We start from the raw sequence: 22,685 nt of genomic DNA on the forward strand, positions 1-22,685 counted from the left end.
ATATTCTATTTGTTCTGATGCCATCAGGGAGACAGGTAAGTGTCAGGGTTTTTCTAACAAATGTCAGTGTTGGAAAGGATGTTAAGATGATTTAGTTCATCACAGCTGACTTCCCATTTTATAGATGAAAACACTGAGGCCCCAGCAGTGAAGTGACTTACTTGACATCACTCAATAGCAAAGCAATGATTATGAGCTAGCTCTCTGACTCCTACTCTAGTGTCCAGCCCAACTATTGCATACAGCATCTCTGTTGCAGAGGGAGAACTGACACCCAGAGAGGCAAAGTGACTTGCCTCATTGTTACAGAGTAAGGCAGGGGCCAGACTCAGAGGCCCCAACTCTCAGTGTTAAGTGCTCTCTTAACCACCTCACAATCCAAACTCTATTCCTTGAGGGTTTAACCTTAGGCTTTAGATTTGGAAAGAGCTCTAAACATGTTAGCCCAATTCCTAAGTTTCTAGGAGAAACTAAGGCCTGGAAACATGGGACTTGCCCAAAGTTGCTCAAATAGAAAGTAGCTAACCCAGGTCCTTTGACTTTGGATCCAGGGCGTATTACACTACTGTCACATTGCCTCTCCCAAGATCGAAAACCCCTTCATGAAACTGGTGGAGATGCTAAACCCATTACAAAGTCAGGTAAACAGGCATTCCGATGGTGAAAAGAATGGCTTGTTCCAGTTTTCTTGGAGGGTCAGGGGCAGTGTCAGAAACAGGTTTCAGCCATTCTGTGTTCTGTACAGAAAGACTTCTCTCTAGAAATACCTGTCTTAGAAAGAATGCCCAGAGATGGGGTATCATGGGAGATGGGCTGTTGTGGCCTTGGCCGTCGGAGGGGTGGCAGGCATGGAGCGTGGGGCTTTGGAGAGGAGCCAGCCAGGTGCACTCCTCCCTTAGATAACTTTCGGTTAAGGAGACTGACATTTGCCAGGCGGCTTAACCCCTTTTGTCCTCGCTTCCCTCCTCGAGAAAACCTTAATCATCCTCATTTGAATTTCAAATGACCTCTCCCCTCTCCCCCCACACCCTCAGCAGGCTCTGAGGCAGGGATATGGAAATTTGCAGGGCCACGCACTGGGCTGCAGTAGGGAAATCAGGGCCCTATGCAAATCGGGGCTGAAGCCCTGTTGTCATAGCAACCGCCAGGTCCCCTTCTCTGCCTCCCTGTATGACTCTGCATTGTGCGGCTGCTCTCGGGCTTCTGCGCGCCCTCGAGTCGATCCCTCCTCCTCTGTTCTTCCCCAAGCTGTGCTGGGCCAGTGGAGGCAGGCCTGCAGCCTCGGTCTCCATCCAAGGCATTCGAGGGCTTCTCTTGAGCTGGCCTGGAGGCCGGGTCTTCCCACTTGCAAGACCAGGAGGCTCCTCACCCACCGTGCAGACCTAGGCTAGCCAAACAGGGCAGCGGAGTGAAAACTGTGCTAGGTCTGGACTTTGGTAGGCTTGGTTTAGGATCTGCTGCTCCCTTCTTCACTACGTGTGACCTTGAGTCAACTTCCCCTTTCGGGGCCTCAGTTTCCTTATCTGTAAAACGAGGGGGTTGCATTTGGTGATAGATAAGGGCCCATCCAGCTCAAATAGGTACAAACCTAATAAAATAAAACGAAGTGCCAACTTTTGTTTTTCTAGCCTGGAACAAACCAGGAACAAAGAAAGCCAAGAACCAGGAGCTGAGTGCCTCTACTTCCCCTGACAGATTTAGTTCGGATATACAAGGCAGGCATGCATGGGCATTTTTATTTTATTTTATTTTTTACAGAATGTGTAGGATGTTAGGGTTGAAAGGAACCTTTGTAATGTTTTAGTCTAACACCCTCATTTTACAGATGAAGAAACCGAGGTGCAAAAGAAACGAAGCCCAAGATTGCAGAGCCAGTGACTCTTTGAGCTGGGTGTTGAACCCAGGTTTTTTGACTCCAAGTTTAGGGCTCTTGCAGTCTAACATTAAAGGAACTGCATGGAAATTAGATGCAAACCAGTATACAAATTAACAGCTATTATTTTTTTGAGTCAACAGCACCGACGCTTTTTGGGAGAGGCCCACAACGCTGTTTCCCATGCTCAGGACTTGGCAAGAGGGGCTTCTCTCTCCTGGGCCCCCTACCTTCCTAGCAAACCTCGCTTTTTCACCCTGGAGGGCAATGGGACCATAGCCCAGGAGAGGGAAACCTGCACTTAGACTTTTTTTAAAGAGGAGGAGGAAAGGAAGCAAGGAGGGGCTTTGGCCCCAGAAAATTCCCCCTAGAGTAAGGAGATCACTCCTTTCTGTTCTGAGGATGATTTCTTCCAGGCAGAAACTGGCCCAGCATCTGCAAGGTGAGACCCCCTTAGACAGCTTCAGGAAAGAGTTAGGTTGTCATTCTTTTTGATGACTTCAAGATCCCCTTCTTAGCCTTTCAGCTCCTCTAGGGCCTTGGGCCCAGACTGGAAGGTACATGATCCAGGTCTAGGTGACCTGAGGCCGGAAGGAGGGAAAAGGGCTGAAGAGACTTTAGTACCTAATCTTTATCTAAATCTACAGTTGAAGGGGTTTCAATATTTTAAAACTCCTTCATTTTTTGTTTTTAATTTACCATAGCATTGTATACAGTATATAGAGGAAATGAACTTATATGTGAAAAATCAAATCTCGTAAGTGGTGAAAAAAAAAAAAAATTTCCAAAAAGTTATTAAAACATCATGACTTTTGACCTACCCTGTATATCTAAGAGACTTTATAAGACATTTAATGAAATCCTCTCATTTTACAGATAAAAGAACTGAGAAAGGTGAAGTGACTTGCACTAACTAGGTCACAGAAGAGTTTGGATGGGAACTCAAGTTTTCTGACTCCAAATTCTGTTCTCTCTGTCTCTGTCTCTGTCTCTGTCTCTGTGTCTCTCTCCTTCCCTCACTACCTCACCGTCACCTCTCCTATGTTTGGAAACCCCTTCATGATACTGATGTGAAGGGAGTGGAGATACTAAGTCTATTATACAGACAAATAAACTGAGGTACTTAGACAGTTGAATGCCACCTCTTTCTTCTCTTTTCTCTCTTTCAGCAAGATTTAAAGAAAGGTGAGTGCTAGTATAAGATACTATCACAAATGTTAAGATACTATTAAGTGGGCAGCTAGATGGCACAGTGGATAAAGCACAGGCCCTGGATACAGGAGGACCTGAGTTCAAATTTGACCTCAGACACTTGACACTTAACCAGCTATATGACCCTGGGCAAGTCACTTAACCCTCATTGCCCCGCCAAAAAAAAAAAGAAACTATTAACCAATATTAAGAAATCATGGTTCAGTAAATACCTAGATATAACTTAGTACATTCATCTCTGAATTTTAACTCTTAAGAATAGCTTGATCTAACACTAATTTTCCATATTCTATACTGAGGAGAAATTCTTAAAACTCAACTTATATCAGATATCAAAAAACTCTTTGGATATCTGAAACTCAAATGCCAAATTTTGGTTGTGTCAGCTTTATATACTTATTTTATTACTTTTTTTACTTAATGTTCTCTCTCTCTCTCTTTCCCTTTTCTTTCTCTGTTTCTATCCCTGTCTTCCTCACTCTCCTTTCTCTTTCTAGTAAACCCATACTGTTTAGCTCTAAATTCTTTCCATGAGTCACTATGGGAGTTGGGAGCAGGAATTACAGACAAATAGAATTTGGGAGGTGGAAAGCTTTTTAAGTATTCTCTAGGTCAAACCTTCCCATTTCATATAAGACATAAATGAGATCCAGAAAGCTTAAGTGATCTGCCTAAAGATATACAAGTAATCTTTGGTAGGAAGGGGAAGAAAATCTACATATCTTGTTATTTCTACTCCCACATTCTACCTCACTAAGGGAACCACCCAAGGCCTCGCCAGGCCAGAAAAATTAGCAGCTCCTAAGATCTACTTCCATCTCTTCCACAACTTCTGCCTCCCTCCAATAGCTACTTTCTTCAGTGAGATAAGCCAACCTAGATACAACCCATGCTTGAGGTTATTCAAGTCAGTCAAGCTTCAGCCTGGGTGACCAACCAGCAAAAACCCTTTTAGCAAGCTTCCCCACTTCCTGACTCCATGCTCCCAGGTTACAAATATCCACTTCAAGCCCCTAATATCCTTTCAAATGCTGAACTGAATTGGGGAGGGAAGATGGTTGGTGGTAGATCCCTTTCCACTTCTGTCTTTTTTGGAATGGATGTCAAAGAGAGGATTTCGGTTTTGTGATAGTGGCTGCTTGTTCAGTCCTGTTTCTTTGCTTAATTTCCTTCATATTCCCTTTTCTGTCTGCTTAGTGATTTTCTAGGTTGGTCTTTTCTGCAGTTGTCATTGAGCAGAAAGATTGCTGCAAGGGCAAGAAAATATTGTATCTATGGTTTATGGGGAACCTGCAGTTTGGACACTTTCAGGGAATGGCAGGGAGGCGGGGGGGGGGTGTCATTTACCCGGCAGCCTGAACATTCTGCCCAGTTTGTAAGTCTGTCTCTGTGAGGCTGTCCTACTCTTCCAGGCAATGAATAAGTGGAATAAGTTTTTCCCTTTTCCCCCATCCCTGCCATACTGATGGAGAGGGTGGGGTGGGGTGACTACTACCTCAACTACCTCTTTTCTATGTGTTGGGGGAGGAGGGGAGAGAATCCAACCAGTTATGCAATGCTAAAGGGGTGAGAAATCTCACAAATAAAGAAGGAAGATTAGTTGGACCACCTAGAGCTCATCTTATTCCGGAATTTCCTACAAAGCTGGAGGTAGACACCTGACTTCTGATACAGCTCTGCCAGCAGGATGACATTATGGAGTCCCAGATTACTTAGAAACATGGGTATAAGCTGCCTTACCTTCTCATTTCAGTAAACATCCTACACAGTCAAAACTTTGTATCTTTCCCAATTCCTAGCATGGTGCCTAGATACAATAAGTACTTAAAAATGGTTACTGAATTGAATTGAAAGGAAATAGGGTGGTGGTGGAGGGAAGATGAGAATGGTGGATAATATTCAATACAGTAATGACAGAATAAGATGATAAAACATTAACTACATCATCAGAGATTTGGATTAAACATTAGGAATAACATTATTATTATCATTATCATAACAATATTGAAGTCATATATGAATTAGTGAGCAAGGAAGGTTGTGGGATCATCTTCTTTTGGAGAGGTGGGTGGGCAAGAGAGGGAATTATTGACTATGAGAAAGTCCCAGCTCCTGAAATAAACTAAGGGAGCATTCCAGTTGGAAAAATGAATGAGATGACCTTTCCAGATCCCTTGTGGCCAACACACCACTGGTTATAAGATACCATAATATCATTATAAAAATCACATATGTGAATCTATTTACAGATATAGAATTATATATAATGTCTAATATAATAATACTATAGGTAATATAGACATATATAATATTAAAGCAGGAAGGAACTTCAGAAAGTATCTAGTGCAAACCTCTTATTTTCTTTTTCTTCTTCTTCTTTTTTTTTTTTTTTTGCAGGGCAATGAGGGTTAAGTGATTTGCCCAGGGTCACACAGCTAGATAAGTGTTAAGTGTCTGAGGCTGGATTAGAACTCAGGTTCTCCTGAATCCAGGGCCAGTGCTCTATCCACTGTGCCACCTAGCTGCCCCAACCTCTTATTTTCAAAGAAGTAAACTGGAAGTTTCAAAGAGGTGGAAATAACAAGTTGAAGGCAGACCCAGACCTTGAGGCTCAGCTCTCTCATCTCCCAGGCTAGTGCACTTTCCAGAATACCAAAGGAATCATCTTGATGCATTTCTTTTCTGTGACAGGGTCTATTTTTCAATGTATTGCTACACAAACAATCACATCTGAGTAGGAGGTCCAGATGGGAACCTGTCCATCCCTAATTCTTTCATATCATTACTTCTTTCCCAAATCTCACACTACCTTTTAGCTTTTCATCTCCGGCTTTCTCTTTCTTTGAATCGATAGTTATATGTAGCACAACTATCCAAGCCCCCATTCATTGGTTTTCATGTATCCATTCCCTCTCCCTTGGCACAATGCTCACTTCTTGTTCTAATGACCTCACCTAGGGCCAGGGCCAGGGGTTATGCAAGATAAGTATAACCAAAGATGGTCCCTGAGACATAATACTTCTTGTAAATGTGCATTTTTCAGTACTTTACATTTGTAAATTTATATCCTCCATTCTAAATGGGCATTTATTTTGTCCATAAAATGAGGGAATTGGATTAGAAGATTACTAAGGTTCCTTCTAACTCTAATCTGTAGAGTATAAATTCCATTATTTCTGAAAACAAGTTTACAATTGAAGAATGATAAGATCGTCTTCCAGAAGATCCCAAACATCTTGAGGGAAAGTTATCATTTCACAGATGGAGAAGTTGAGGCTAGAGTATAATAGTTACAAGAAGAGGAGGTGAATTTGCCATCAGTTCTCTCCTGTGATCTGCAAGGACTCCCACATAACTGTTTGCCTCTATCTTGGAACTATTACCTTCTGGGATCTCCAAACACTTTGGAAAAAGCTGGGGAGAGGGGGAAGGTAGAGATAAATGATGTGGAACCCTTTCCAAGTTCTAGGATAGTACAAGAGAAAAGAAACAAAAAACAAAAAAACCGACTTGCCTCATATTCAACTGCATTTAGAAAAATCTTCCTGGCTGGGTCGCTCTGACAAAGGACAACAGGGACTGGGTGTTGTGGGGAGTAGGAACGTTGCCTTAATGTCAAGTTTCTTTCTATTCTCTATGACTCTGAAGGTGGAAGGGGAAAGGGGGAGATTGCTCCTAGCTCTTCTTTCTTCCTTTTCAGGCAGTCTCAGTTAAAGATAAAGCTTTCTGTCTCCTAGACCAACCCATCTTTTCTCAAATCACTATAGACTTGACTCTCCCCTGACTCTTTAATCTGTTGCCATCTTAAGCAATGGACAGCTACTCTCCACCACTATTGCCCTCTAACCAAGTGTGCAAACACTATGGCTTTCTGAGGTCCTATCCCTCCCTGTCTCCTGCCTCCACTTCCCTGCCTCCCAGATATCCAATTGGACCAGTGAGGAGAGGAAAAGGAAGAATGCAGGGAGAGAGAAACAAGGAAAGAACGAGGTAGAAAGAGCTGGAGGAAAAGAAAATTTGGTGGAAGGCAAGAGGGATGAGACCAAGGAAAAGAATAGAGAGAGAAGGCAGGAAATCTGTGTACTAATATACAAACACACACACACACACACACACACACACACACACACACACACACACACTAAAGTGTTCAGAAAAGTTAAAAGAAGTGCCTGTAAATATAAGGAGTTTTTCCTTCTTTTTTGTTTTTTGTGGGCAATGAGGGTTAAGTGACTTGCCCAGGGTCACACAGCTAGTGAGTGTCAAGTGTCTGAGACTGGATTTGAACTCAGGTCCTCCTGAATCCAGGGCTGGTGATTTATCCACTGTGCCCCCTAGCTGCCCCCCCAAGAGTTTTTCTTAACAGAATCTTAACATTTTGGAACTAGAAGAGAATTTAGAGATTATCTAGTCGAACAATGATTTCTGCCAAAAGACAAAGTCATTGTCAGAGTTGGGAATAGAAATCAAGTCTCCTGATTCCTAATCCAGTGTTTTTGTCATTACACCATAGTGTCTATTATTATCATTATTTTTTAAATTATAAAAGTACTTTATTATTTTCCAGTTACATGTAGGGATAGTTTTCAACATTTGTTTTTATTATCATTATTTTAATATTTTAAAATCATTAAATAATATTAACAAGACTATGCAAAAATTATGTCCAGTGTAGGCAAGTAAATCTCTAACCTGACAATGTGCCTAACCTTCTCTGTGCCTCAGTTTCCTCATCTAGAAAATGGGGATAATGATACTTGTATTTCACTATCCCCAAACCCAATGCCTCATTGTGTCATGGGGGTGTCACTGGATTCCTGAAGCATATGGAAATGGGGTTCAGGCTCTAGAAAGTCCTTTCAAGACAGAAAGACAAATTAAAAGTCGGGTGACAGACTTTGCCCAACTTTTTTTCCCTAACTTCCCAATTTCTATTGAGGGCACCAACATCATTCCACTCATCCAGGTTCATAACCTTTGCATCATTCATCAACCTTCATTTTCTCTTGTATTGTCCGCTCACCAATCCTATAATTTGCCAGGTCTTGGCCATTATAACTCCACATCTTTCACTTCTATATCCTCTGTGCCTACTTGCACAGTCACCGCTCTTGTTCAGGCCCTTATTTCTGCTCCTCTGGATATTTGCAATAGCATCCTAATTGGTCTCCCTGCTTCCAATCTTTCCCCTCTCTAAGCCATGCTCCTCACCACTGCCACATTGATATTCATAAAGTACACTTCTAACAATGTCACTCCTCTGGTCATGAAGCTGCAGTGTCTCTAAGATAAAATATGAAGTCCTCTGTCTGGTATTTAAAACCCTGGAAGGTCTTTGCATGCTTACCTCAAGTTCCTTCTCTTCACGCATACCCCAACCCAACAAAATGGCCTGCTTGCTGTTCCCAGCTCATAACATGCCATCTCTCACATTTGTGCCTTTTTATCACCTGTTCTTTGTGCCTGGAATGCACTTACTCCTCACCTCTGCCTCTTGGAATCCCTAGGTCTCTTTAAGGCTCAATTCAAGTGTCACACTTTCCAGATAACACTATTTTTTGGTCATTCCTCTAAAATTACTTTGCATTTTGTTGTCAGGTCATTTACAGTCATCTCTGACTCTTTGATCCCATTTGGGGTTTTCTTGGCAAAGATACTGGAGTGGTTTGCCGTTTCCTTCTCCAGCTCATTTTAGGGATGGAGAAACTGAGACAAACAGGATTAAGCAACTTACCCAGGGTTACACAGCTAGTAAGTATCTGAGGTCAGATTTGAACTCACAAAGAAGAGTCTTCCTGACTTCAGGTTCAACATTTCATCTACTGTGCAACCTAGCTACTTTGTAATTAATTAATTTTTATATATTTTGTGTTGACTTAGCTGCCTAAGGTGGTGTTTCTCAAAGTAGAACATAAGCTCACTGAAGGCAGGGATTGTTGTGTTTTGTCTTTGTATATTCAACTCCTAGCACAATGCCTGGCACATGTTAGGTGGTTAATGAATGACTGTTGAATCACTTGAATGAACTGTGAGTAATATTTATAGGCACAGCGACTCATGAAGCCCTCTGCTTAGCCACAGAGAGGTGCACCCATCTGGATAAAACCACAAATCCTCGAAGTAATAATTGCCCTAGCTCCCTTCTGGGGTTGTCATGAGATCTTTGCTTAAATCTAGCATTTAAACGTGAACAGTTGTCATTGACTATATTGTAGGCTCCATGGGGTGGGGTAGGGGAGGGGGATAGGAAGCTTGTGGAGGTTAGAGTTTATTCTTAGAATAAACTAGCTAAGAACACTATAAAATATCCCTATCCCTCTTTCACCCATCCAGGGAAAAACAAGCACCAGAGATTGGATAGGGGCTGAGAGTCAAGGCATTATAAGTGGAAAAACTCAGTTCCCTTTCCTCACTCCTTCCACTAGGTACCCCTTGGGGATTTCACTGAGCACAGAAGCTGTTCTCAGGGAGCGCTGGGGCTTTCTAGGTTGCTTTTGTTTATAGTTCCCTTAAAACCACCCCTTAATTCATGAATTGCTGGGAAGGTGATCCTGTCTTTTAAAAACCCAAAGGAAGCCTTTAAACCAAATCAGTAACCATTGTGACTCATAATAAGCCTTCCTCTGTTTAAAAAAAAAAAAGTCAGAATGACTTTCCAGGAAGTTTGGTTACTTTAATTAGCTACCTCTTTCCTCAGCCCTCAAAAACATGCAGTTAATTGGATGATCACCTCATTTTGGTTCAGCTCTGCCCTAGAGAGAAAAATCCTGCGTTCTAGAGGGCCCTCCCTATCAATTTTACTTTCATTATTACCCATTGGTTTCCTGGACAGTACAAATGATAACATCCTCCTAACAGGAAAGGAGAATCTCAGAATCATGGAATTTTGAGAGTTCCAAGGGACCTCTAAGGCCTTCTAGTTTAATCTCTTACAAGAGAATGCTGACCCCTTAAAGAGGACATGGGAGAATGAAGAAGAGAACTGCTCTGTAGCTAATAGAAGAGGAGCCCTGCTTAGCTTTTGAAACTCCAAAGCTAAGTCCCTAATGGCCAACCACTGCAGGTTACACATGACATTTTCTGATGGGATTGCATCAGAGAATGGGACATGTACCCCTTTATTCCTTCACTAAACTCCCACAGATTCTAAAGCTGTCTTTGAATTCTCTCCTCAAGCAGGAGCCAGAGTAGATACTTTCTTGGAAGAAAGAATGGCTTTGGAAAGGGTGCAAGGGCAATCAACAGATCCAAGACTGCAAATCTATTAGAAAAAAAAACTGCCCTACTACAACAAGGGTCCACACCTTGCCCAAGTACATAAAGATAAATCAAAAAGACTGCAGGAGTCTATACTTCAATCCTCCTCTCCTTTCCCCACCCCCACTTAAAAAAAAAATCAGAACATGAGACCATTCAGATGGGGATAAGGAAAGTTCATTTTCCTTCTAGATGCATCTCTGTCTCCTGATCCTGAGAGATGAGCTCTCAGAATGAAACTTTATGCTCAGAAAAAAAGGGAGGGGAGTACCTTGGGGAGAAAATGAGAAAAGATCTTAGGCCTAGGGACACCCAGGGGATTTAATAAACCTTTTTGGCTTCTTATTTCTCTGGGCCCTAATGATCCAGATGAAAGACTAATTGTAGTGTCTTTGAGATGCTCTAATAGTCCCATTACTTTACACCCACCATTTCAATCCATTTTAATAAACATTTATTAAGCACTTACCACCTGCAAGGCACTGTGCTAGGCTCCGGGAAGCAAAGACAAAAAAGAAAAGAAAAACAAAACAAAACAAGCAGTCTTCCCCTCACCCTTAAGGAGTTTAAGTTCTACCTCCTTTAGACTTAAACAAAAATTCTGTAGGAGTTTTGCAAATAAAATTTCTACCAGGAGTAAAAAGCTAAGAAGCTAGGAAAATGTATGCTCATTTCTTAGGAACCTTTTGGATGTCTTGATCTTGTTTAACACTATCACTGCTGAGCTGACTCTCCTCTATCTCCTGTGTGTCACTCTGAACACATTTGGCTCACTCCAGGTAGAAACAAAGACCAATGACAATCTCTCTTTTGCTCTTCCCTTGAGTTGGACCATCAGGCTATCCCAATTCTGCTAAATCTAGTTTTTCCTTCTTTGGCTAATTGCAGGCAGCCCGGAGTTAGGTTAGTGATGTCAGAGGCAGCAACTGAGTGTGAACATCATCTTTCACTGTTTTTTCCCCAGGTTTTGGCCTCTTTGTAAGACTAACAAACATTCCCTAACTCCCAAGTGACTGCCTTCCCATTCAGACCAGTGAAGAATCACTGAGAGACTTTAATGTTCTAGCACAGATCTCTCTCTCTGTCTCTCTGTCTCTCTCTGTTTCTCTCTGTCTCTGTCTGTCTCTTTCTCTGTCTCTCTGTCTCTGTCTCTGTCTCTCTGTCTCTCTCTCTTTCCAGGATGTAGTAAGTCTGTCTGACTGGTGGAAAAGAGCAAGTAAGAAAAGGGGATAAAATGCACACATTGTATGTTTTCTGTTACTTCCAGCTACTCTGTTCTTCCCCAGGCCTCATTGTCCCTTCTCCTCCACCCAGGCTGCTTAGGGATATTGGTACAGGAGACTGAGGATCCCCTTACCTGTCTCCACCTGGCTAAGGGTATTGCGAGTGTCCGTGGAATCTGCCACATCCCCATTCATCTTGATATCTGCAAAGAAAACACAGCTGATTTTAATGACAGGTCACAACTTGTCATGCAATGACATGTATGGCTTTAACTAAACAGCAAAAATGAATGTGTAATTACAACAACCATCAGACTTTCAAATGTCCTATTCCTGCATATACAACCATTAGAATATTCATAAGCTTGGGGTACAGCTCCCCTCCACAGTGGGTGAGCTGTGTTCTTTCCTCCTCTCTTTCTCTCTCTCTCTTCTTTCTTTTCCCCTTTCTGCAGAGCTGCTTTTGGGTCTCTCACCTTTTGTAACATTCATTTTCTATAACTCTTTATCACCAGGGCTCAGTTGGTAAATATTTTAAAAGGAGAGAGGGCACGAAAGGGGAAAGATGCCCTCTTTCTTCAAAATCTGATTCATCCTATCCTCTTCTGGGATTGGGGGGGGGGTGAGGATTGATTTTGTTTTTGAAAAAGGGGTAGAAAACATTCCTAGTCTTTCAAACCCCAGCTGCACAACCCCAGGCTGGAAAGTGATGTCTTATAGCACAATCCCAAGTGCCCTATCATCTCACCTCTCTGCCCATCTGCCCATGCCAATTCCTCCTTTGTCAGAAGAGGGTGACTAATATGCTAAGCCCCCAAATCCCACCTTGGCCCTCTCCCAGGGGATTTCTGTCCCCTAGGAGCATTCTGGCCTCTTATTGTCCTGCCCCCTTCGGTGTGTATGTGTGTGTGTTAGAGGTGTGAGGCCCCCAGCCCTATCTGAATTCCCAAAGAACAGCCATGAAATGCCTTGCCAGCTCTCCTCTCACTCCTTCCATTCATTCTCTCATATTCTCTCTCTCTCTCTCTCTCTCTCTCTCTCTCTCTCTCTCTCTCTCTCTCTCTCTCTCTCTCTCTCATTCTTTCCCTCTCTCTCTCCCTCCCTCCCTCCCTTCCTCCTCCCTCCCTCTAATAAATTAAACATTTACCCATAACTGACAGCTACCACCACCTATGAGACCTGAAGTCTCCTCCAAGGGTCAGCAGAGTGATGGGGAGAAACAACTTTGAACTAACTCACTGTGTCTCCTGGCTCCTCTCCTTATTAAGCCACCCAAATATTGAATTAGTTAAAGACAGAAGAATATTTTATTCAAATTATGCTGACCCCCCCCCTCCCTTACCCCCACCCTTTTCTCAGGGGCAGCATTTTAACTCTTTCCAACCAGGTAAACTCTGGGTGAGCTGATTTGCATATACCAGGCAGCCAATCCTAGTTGAGCAGACAGGCCTTATTTGCATCTTGTAATCAGGCAGTTAGCAGTCTGGATGTCTGTGATCTGGTGAGTGTTGGGACAGAGGGAGAAATATGGGACAAAGGCATCCGAAAGAACATGGAGAAAATGTAGCCTACCTGGCTTTATGGGGGGAAGACAGTGCTTAGTCATGTCAGCCATTGGAATGCACCATCTCTGAGGTGCAAGAGGTGGGAGCCAGTGTAAACATTGACCAGCTACTAGGGTAAGAGGAATCCCTACAGAACTAAACCTCTCTAGGAACTCCCAGGTAGGAAATGAAGTGGCTAAGTGGGGTAAGGGACCCTTAGATGTCATAGTGGTAGCTTGAGAGCTTTTAGAGTCAATGGATCATAGAAACCCAGGTATGGAATTTATACTGCCATAACCCTAACTCTGAGCAAGACCACAACAAAATTCTCTCCTGCATGCGTAGCAAAACAAGGCAGAGAAGACTCCAACATAAGAAGCAGCATGGACTAGTGGAAAGAGCTCTTATAGTCATGAGACCTGGCTCTGACAATGAACAACCTCAGGCAAGTCAAAATCACTTGACCTCTCTATGCCTCAGTTTCCTCAACTGTAAAATGGGAATTGATAATGTTTGTACTCTTCACTTCATAGGGTTGCTTTGAGGAAAGTACTTTGGAGCATTATTAATAAATATACATTCTCCTGTTCCCTTCCCCCTTTTAAAGTTCTGTATTCAAGAAGTTCTTTCTATTGTAAGTGAACATGAAGAACAGGAAGTTTTATTTCTCTGTACCCTTTGGAGAGATATCTCTTCCTATTGTTCCTCTCCTGCATGGGGCCAAGACCTTCTCAGACAATGAAATTAGCTTCTATTTCTTTCAGCCCTTGACCTGAACTTGAAGATTTGATATATTCCCCAACTCCTGCCCCTTTAGCTGAAGCTTCCCTATCAGAAACCCCAAGCAGCAGAGATGAAGGAATAGGAAGGGGGCGATCTCCTTCCATGGGGACATTTGAACTTGCGGTCTCTTCAGCCCCAATGATTACCCCCACTGCCTTCTTATATTTATCCAGTGGTCTTTGGTTCTGGTTGGCTGCATCATAATTTTCTTTAAAGGAAATAGGACATCCCCAAACAGAGCCTTTCAGGTGAAAAGCACTGTGAACTATTTCTTTTCATGAATTTATTTCAAACTCCTAGCTTAAGAAGAGTATAATGAAGGCAGCTAGGTGGCGCAGTGGATAGAGCACCGGCCCTGGATTCAGGAGGACCTGAGTTCAAATCCAGCCTCAGACACTTGACACTTACTAGCTGTGTGACCCTGGGCAAGTCACTTAACCCTCATTGCCTGAAAAAAAAAAAAGAAGAAGAGTATAATGCAATCTTGTGCTTGTGATTCTATGCCTTCACCTAGGCACATTTCTTCAAACTCTATTCAATTTGGAGTCAAGAGATTTGTATTCAAATCCTGGTTCTATGTGATGGAATAATAGTGTGCTGTAAGAAATGATGAGCAGGTTGATTTTAGAAAAACATGGAAAGACTTTAATGAAATGATGAAGAGTGAAATAAGCAGAACCACAAGAATGGTGTATACAATATCAGCAATATTGTTCAAAGAATAACTATGAACAACTAAGTTATTCTAAGTATTATAAATACTAAAATGAACTACAAAGGACATATGAAGGAAGATACTATTCACCTCCAGAGAAAGAACTGTGGGTTTTGTTTTGTTTTGTTTTGTTTTGTTTTTTTGCTGGGCAATTGGGGTTAAGTGACTTGCCCAGGGTCACACAGCTCGTAAATGTTAAGTGTCTGAGACTGGATTTGAACTCAGGTCCTCCTGAATCCAGGGCCAGTGCTCTATCCACTGCACCACCTAGCTGCCCCTGTGGTGATATATATATATATATGTATGTATATGTATGTATGTATGTATGTATGTATGTATGTATGTGTATACACACATATATACATATATATGTATATATGATTATCTGTCTGTCTATCTATCTATCTATCATCTATCTCTCTCTGTGTCAAATGGTGACCTTCTCTAGTGCAGGGGAGGGAGGGAGACAGACAGTTTGGAATTTAAAATGTAACGAAAAAATATAAATTAAAAAATTAAATTCTATTTCTGATACTTCACAAGTCAGGTGATTTTGAAAAAATCTCTCTGAAGCTCAGTGTCATTATGTGAATAATTGGGAAGAATCATATGTCATGCCATCATTGTGAGTGACCTTTAAGATCTGTTCTAACTGTTTCATTTTATAGGTGAGGAAACTGAGAAAGAGAATGACTTGCTCCAGGTTACATAGCATAGGAACCAGGATCAGAATCTAGGTCTTTTCATTCCAAATCCAACCCTTCCCACTATGCCACATTGTCTTCTAGGAAAGTACTATCCACCTCCTTAGGAAAGTACTTTAAGAACTTTCAAACATTGTAGAAACAGGATCCCCCCCCCCCTTTCTTTTTTAATACACATCCGGGGGCAGCTAGGTAGCACAGTGGATAAAGCACCGGCCCTGGATTCAGGAGTACCTGAGTTCAAATCCGGCCTCAGACACTTACTAGCTGTGTGACCTTGGGCAAGTCACTTAACCCCCATTGCCCTGCAAAAAAAAAAAAATACACATCCTCTGTTTCATCAAGAAATTAGGACTACAATAGCAGCAACATCACACTCGTTTTTTGGATTGGCTTAATATTTAGTTCTAGCTTGGCTATGGCTAAGAACACTTTTTGATGTGGTATCAGGCACACTTAACCATGACAAGGAAATGGGATTTTATAGGCATAGGATCAATGATAGGTGTGAAATAACTGTAGAGCCAGTCCCTACTGGGTAATGGGCCAATGTTAGTTAAGGAAACAACTTGTGGAGTCTCAGTCTGTGAAGGAGCCATGCTACAATTCTTAACCCTTTGCATGCAGGGCAGAATTTGCCAGGCATGAATTTAAGAAAGGTTCAGGTGCCCTATTCCCTAACTCTTCTCTTAGCACAGTCATCCATTGAGTGGGTGTCCCCAGTCACTCCTTTCCTTAGTCATGGTTAGGGAGAGATGACAAGGGGGAGAGGGTGGAGTTAGCTTCTTGACACAACACCCCCCCCCAGCTACCATTTTAGTCATCCTGGGGACATACTGGAGGTTAGTCACATACGAGCTGTCCTGAGAGCAGATAGCCACATTAGCCTCATTTAAAGCCCTCAGGAAGAGTTCTCTCTTCCTATATGTTTCTGAGAATACATATGCATTCTCTCACCAACACACAAACCTAATGAGTACCTGCCCCACCGTCCCCTCAGTATCTTATGGAAGGCTCATTTTCTAGCCCTTTTCTAAGTGGCAGGTGCTACCTGAGGTCTGAACTGCTCCTACTCCTGCAGACTATATAGCCTGTGTCTCCAGGATAGCTTGTCAAGCCCCTTTACTTTCAGGGATTACTGGAAGTAGTAAAAAGAACAGTGGATCAGGGGGCCTGATCTCAAATCCAAGCTCTGTTTCATATTACAGTCATTAACAAAGCCTCTGTATCTTTATCTGAAAAAAAATGAGGGGTTGGGAGGGGAAGGAATTGGGTGGAGTACAGACAGCAATCCAGCTGAACTCTCCCAACATTTCCCTCCAAACAACTCTAAAATAGTGCCTCAAATCAAATTTTGGAGTGTCAGAGCCAACAAAAGGTGGACATAAGACATTTTTCCAGTCTAAGACAACTTAGGAGGTTGACAGGAGAGGTCTGTGACAATGGGGGGTGTGGTGGGGGAAGCCTGGCTAGAGCACATGCACATGGTAGCAGCAGCTTTAGGAGGTGTTAGCCCAAAGATGGTAAGGGGGTCAGACAATTGGTCAGAAAGAGATTACAGGCAATCCTTTCTTGGCACTGGGTGTTAATTAGCATTTTGCCCATAAGCAGTTCTGGATTGTGGTTCCAGGGTAGAGAGGAACACTGGCAATTATTATTGTAGGAGAGTAGGAACCTGTTCCCAGTTTTGGGGCCAAGATGAACACTAGTGCTTGTGTCTACAGGGGAGCAGAAGCCCTTCTTGGGTTTAGACCGAGAGAGGAATGGTCATAACTCTCTCCAGATCATGGAAGCATTGAAAATTTTCAGACCCCCAAACTAACTCTGACACTAGTAGCATGAAAAAGCCTAACGTTTGGTAGAGTGCCTCCACACTCCAAAGTTCAAAGTCAAGAAATAGACTTGAAAATGAGCAAACAGCAAAAAAAGAACTTGACCATAAAAAGCTACTATGCTAGCAGGGAAGATCAAGACAAACTCAGAAGAACACAACATAAAACCAGCCACAACCAAAGCCTCAAAGAAAAATGCTGATTGGACCCAAGTCCAACAAGAATTACTGGAAGAAAGTTATAAGAACAATAGAGGGAAATTTTGGAAAAGAAATGAGAGTGATGCAAGAACATTATTAAAAGAGAGTCAACAATTCACCCATAAAATGGAAGTGGATAGCAGAATGGATTAGAAACTAGAATCCAACAATATGTTGGCTAGAAGAGACACTTGAAATGGAAAGACACACAGAGAGTTAAAATAAAGGGTTGGAGCAGAATGTATTATGCTTCAGTTGAAGAAAAAAGGCAGAGGTAGTAATAATGATCTCAGACAAAGCAAAAGCAAAAATAAACCTAATTAAAAGATTTAATCAGGGAAACTATATTTTGTTAAAAGTCACCATAGACGTGAATAAATAGCAAAAAATTTTACAGCAAGTTTTTCTGATAAAGGCCTCATTTCTCAAATAGGCAGGGAACCAAGTCAAATTTATAAAATTTAGAGCCATTTCCCAATATGAACAGGCAGCTTTCAGAAGAAGAAATCAAAGCTATTTATAGTCATATGAAAAAATGCTCTAAATCACTATTGATTAGAGAAATACAAATTAAAACACCTTTGAGGTACCCCCTCATATCTATCAGAAATGATAAATGCTAAAGGGGATGAGGGAAAATAAGTATACTAATGAACTGTTGGTAGAGTTATGAAATAGTCCAATCATTCTGGAGAATAATTTGGAACTATGCCAAAGGGTAATAAAACTGTGCATATCCTCTGACCCAGCAATACCACTACTACGTCTGTGCCCCAAAGAGATCAAAGAAAAAGAAAAAGGAATTATATGTACAAAAATATGTATAGCAGCTTTTTTTGGAGTGGTAAAGATTTGGAAATTAAGGGGATGCTCATCAATTGGGGAATGGCTGAATAAGTTGTGGTATATGATTGTAATAGAATACTATTGTGTTATAAGAAATTATGAGCAGGATTGTTTCAGAAAAAACATGGGAAGACCTATATGAACTGATGTAAAGTGAATTGAGAAGAACCAGGAGATCATTGTGTACAGTAAAAGCAATGTTAAAATGATGATCAACTGTGAAAGACTTGGCTACTCTGATCAATACAGTGATCCAAGACAATTCTAAGGATGAGAGAGAGAGAGAGAGAAAGAGAGAGAGAGAGAGAGAGAGAGAGAGAGAGAGAGAGAGAGAGAGAGAGAGAGAAGTGATGAATTCTAAGTGCAAACTGAAGTATAATTTTCTAGCTTTATTTTTTGTTGCTTCTTTTTGGGGAGAGAGCAATGACTGATATGGAAATGTTTGCATGATTTCATATGTATAATTGATATCATTTTGCTTGTCTTTTCAATGGGTAGGAAGGGGGCAGGAGGGAGAAAATTCAGAACTTGAAATTTAAAAAGAAAAAAATGTTAAGAGTAAATAATAATTTTTTAAGGGAGAGGGAAGGGATAGAAGCCATTACAGTCATAAATCAAAATGGAGACCGGTCAGTTGAGCACAATGATATATCCACTATGGCTGGACTGGGGGAATGGGTTCTTTGTTCTGCAATCCAATTTTATTTCAAAAGGATTTACATTGGGTAGGTGTTACTAATTTGTCTTCTTCTTGCTGAAATTTTATATGTGTATGTGTATATGTATATGTATCATATGTATCTTCATTGTTTTGATGTGGTAAGCTTTAGAAATTGTGCTGTGAACTACTCTTTGGCCTTCATGTAGATTTAAACTGAAGACTCAAAATAAGATATATAATTCTTCAACTAAAAATTTAGAATACAGTATTTTTAATCGTGCTTTAGGGACAAGGCGGCACCTAGGTGGTACAATGGAAAAAGCACCAACCCTGGATTCAGGAGGACCTGAATTCAAATCCGGTCTCAGACATTTGACACTTACTAGCTGTGTGACCCTGGGCAAGCCACTTAACCTCAACTGCCTCCCCCTGCTGCAAAAGGATTTAGGGACAAGAAAAAAATAATGGAGAGCATTAGGAGATAAGACATTATTCTTAAAATATTAGGGGTAAAGAAATTATATTAAATCATTTGCTTCTTCTTTAAAAAAAATGAGGGGTTGGATTGGGATGATCTCTAAGGTCCTTCCTAGCACTAAATCTTGTGAATCTATCAATGGCCAGAGGATCTCAAGACTTCTTCCCTCACCAGCCCTTCCCTCAGAAGGAAATCCCCTTGCCTCAACTCCCTGAGAAAAGCTAACTCCCTCCAGGATCCTCCCTAATTGAAGAGAATAGGTGAGGGGCACTTCTAGAAACAGAGTCAAACCCCTTAGGAAGGGACCTTCAACGCTTTGCTCTTCTATCATCCACTTGCCTTCCTCTGAGACCATTTTCCAAACCCTCCCAGGAGGAGAGCTAGGCAGTAAACCGTCCCAGGATGAGAGCTGGGCAATAAAAAGAGCAACTAACTTGGGTGTTTGGAGACCTGAGGTTTTGTCCTGGTTTCCCTGCTACCTGTGTGACCCTAAGCAAGTCATTTAACTTTTCTGTGCCTTAGTTTCCTTATGCGTAAGTAATTTAAGAACTCTGTAAGCCATGAACGGGGATGTGAATGTGAGCTATTATTAGAAGGGATCCTATACCCCTTGACAGTGTTGCCTTTCAGTCTGAAAGGCATTTTTGAGGTCTAACTGGCACTTCTCTGCTGAGACAACTGCTTGTCCTCTTTTGTTTGAGTTTTGATGGAAACAGAATAATTTGTAGTCTCAAGAGTGGGAAGAGGAGGAGCAGAAGTTGGAAAAAGCTCTCTAAAAGTGATGGAGGAAATATTGAACAGAGAGTCTAGAGACTTGAGTTCTCTCAACTCTACTACTAATAGTGACATACCTTTGCTCAAATCATTCTACTCTGGGCCTCAATGTTCTTATTTGTGCAATAAGATTAGACTAGATCAATTTTGGGATTCTTCCTGCTCTAAGACTGCAGGCTTCTCTGTTCTCTATCTACCTTCTCTGTGATTAGTTGTTTGGCGCCTGCTTTTCTCTGACTTGGAGAGAAGAGCCCCCCTTCCTTTGCCAGGGATGCTCCCAGGGCAGGTGACCTCATGCCTGCTCAGACTTTTGGGATCCTTTTGTGAGAGATATTCTATAAAGTACAAAGTCCGTAGGCCAGCCAAGGCTGCCGGGCTGGAGTGAATCATGGCTTTAACACTAGACTATCAGACAGAGCTGGGAGACTTTCTAGAAATGAGAAGAGAGAATGCTGGTATAGCAGGGGCTGACTCAGGGGTTACAGTTCTTTGAGTGGGGGATGGTTCAAACCTTTCCACCCATTCCCTCTAAATCATGTCCAAGACAGAAAAACAAACAAACGAAACATTCTGACTTTCCAAAATTAGCTAAAGCTTTGACAGAGGAGGATCTTCAGTGGGCACAGGAGCAAGGGAATAGAAAGGGAAATTAGCATTTACCTGCCACATAAGAAGGGCTTAATCAATGCTCTTTTGACTTACTGGACATTTACCAGGAACGATAGGATATAAGACTGTTGGAAAAGCAAAGGAGAACTTCAACCTGACTATAGACCTTGAGAAGGCACAGGAGCTCATCAACTGACTAGAGAGTGGGATAGGTTGTATTGATCATCCCAACCAAGAATACTTTAAAGTTATAGAGACCTCACAAAAGAGATGCCAAAAGCGAGGCAGACCCTGCTGATGGCTCCATAATCAGGGGGACTTCACAGAGGAGTCCTCCCATAGAAAGATATGACAAAGAATCCCATATTGTGAACCTCCCCCAACCAAAAAAGGGGGTTTGTTCATACAAAGAGAGATCTAACAAAGGGTCCCAAATGAATAAAGACTTTCCAGCGGAATTCAGACCAAGGGGCATCCCACAGAGAGTCATCAGACAGCAACCCCACAGAGGTCCCTAGATAAATGTAACAAAATCCAACCAATTCCACAAACATTTATGAAATGTCTACTAGACTCAAGACTTTGTAAGAGCCCCAGAATGTGAGAGGCCCCTATATAAGATCCTGACCCAAAGGGAATCCCACAGAGAGCTCAGGCAAAAAGTAACTCTATTAAGGGGGCCTATACTGAAGGAGATCTCACAGAAGGGCTTCCAATTGAGAGAAACCCCTCAGGCAGGAAACTGAATCAAGAAACCCTACACAGGAGCCTAGACAGAGAGGGCAACCTCACAGAGGGGTAGGTCCTACAATCAGAGATCCCACAGAGAAAATTTCATGCTTATGTTGCCTATTACTGATAAGAGCAAGAATTATCCAGGAATTCTGCACCAATCTGCACCACTTCTCACTTCCCTTTACTTCTCCTCCCTACTCCCTGTCCCCCCACCCCCATCCTCTTTGCTATGAGAAGCTATGGCACACTAATGCATGTGGAAAGAAGAATGAGATGAGAGCTCTCCTCAGGAATTCTAGAATGCACTGAATACAATGTTGTCTGTTGCTTGTACTCACTGGAACCTTCAATCTCCCTAGATCTAAGGTCAACCCCAGCCCTCCCACCCCTGATATGAAATGCCCCCAGTGTCAGCCTTGGCTCCAAGTTCTTGACTATTCTCCTCTGCTGCATCTTGGTTCTCCCTCCATCTACATATCCACTCAAGAGTCAAAGAGCTATATAAATATAGGCTGTTATCTACTACCACAGTTAGTAATCAATTATATGAGGAAAACCCTAGGAGGTCTCTAATTCTCACCCTGAAGATCACTACGGGGATTTCCCTGGTGACTACAGCCTACCCCATCTAACACTGTGATAGCAATACCTGAAGAGAATTCCAGCTTCCATTCCAAACAGAGGGGTCTTCATTTTAAGGGAGGTGGGGGGTAGATCTGCCTGCTTTCCTAAAGCTTACCCCATCGAATTAAGTGGAATCAAACCCCAAACATTCCCTGGCCACATTTTTGTAAACAAATGAAATGAAATATAGGGAAGTAGTTTGTAAACATCATGTGGAGAACTCTGCAAGTGCCAATAGGAATAATATTGTGATGGTGGTCATGTTTATTCTTTAGGGTCTAGAAACCACCCCCACCCCCAACCACCATCTGTCCTGGTCCTTGCTCTTGCTCAATTTCTACAAGCCAGCTCTGTGGAAGAGAAAGCGATTTCTGGGCTAGAATTACGTTTTTGTCCTTGGGAGTTGAGTTGGACTCCTTATGTTTTTTGTCCATGGGAGTTGAGTTGGACTCCTTAGTGGTCTTGGCTAGCTTGGCTTCTGGAACTCACTGACCATATCTCCCAGAGGGTTCTGAGTCTCTCCTTTGGTGCTTTACAGGTGAACCTCTCCAATAATATTGGGAGCTGTGGAATCCAGATGCCTTAATAACTTCCTTATTCCTGCGGCATGTGGAA

The 22,685-nt window shown here is 42.1% G+C and overlaps 1 protein-coding gene across 1 annotated transcript in view; it reads right to left on the reverse strand.

Moving 5' to 3' along the window:
- POU2F3 (POU class 2 homeobox 3) overlaps positions 1-22,685 on the reverse strand; it is an 88,956-nt gene that overhangs the window by 65,713 nt on the left and 558 nt on the right. Inside the window, exon 2 of the mRNA XM_043991875.1 lies at positions 11,700-11,768. Within this exon, the coding sequence (XP_043847810.1) occupies positions 11,700-11,768 (69 nt within the window). The remainder of the gene's footprint in view (positions 1-11,699; positions 11,769-22,685) is intronic.

The sequence above is a fragment of the Dromiciops gliroides genome, chromosome 3 (genome assembly GCF_019393635.1).
Source record: "Dromiciops gliroides isolate mDroGli1 chromosome 3, mDroGli1.pri, whole genome shotgun sequence".
Lineage (NCBI taxonomy): Eukaryota > Metazoa > Chordata > Mammalia > Microbiotheria > Microbiotheriidae > Dromiciops > Dromiciops gliroides.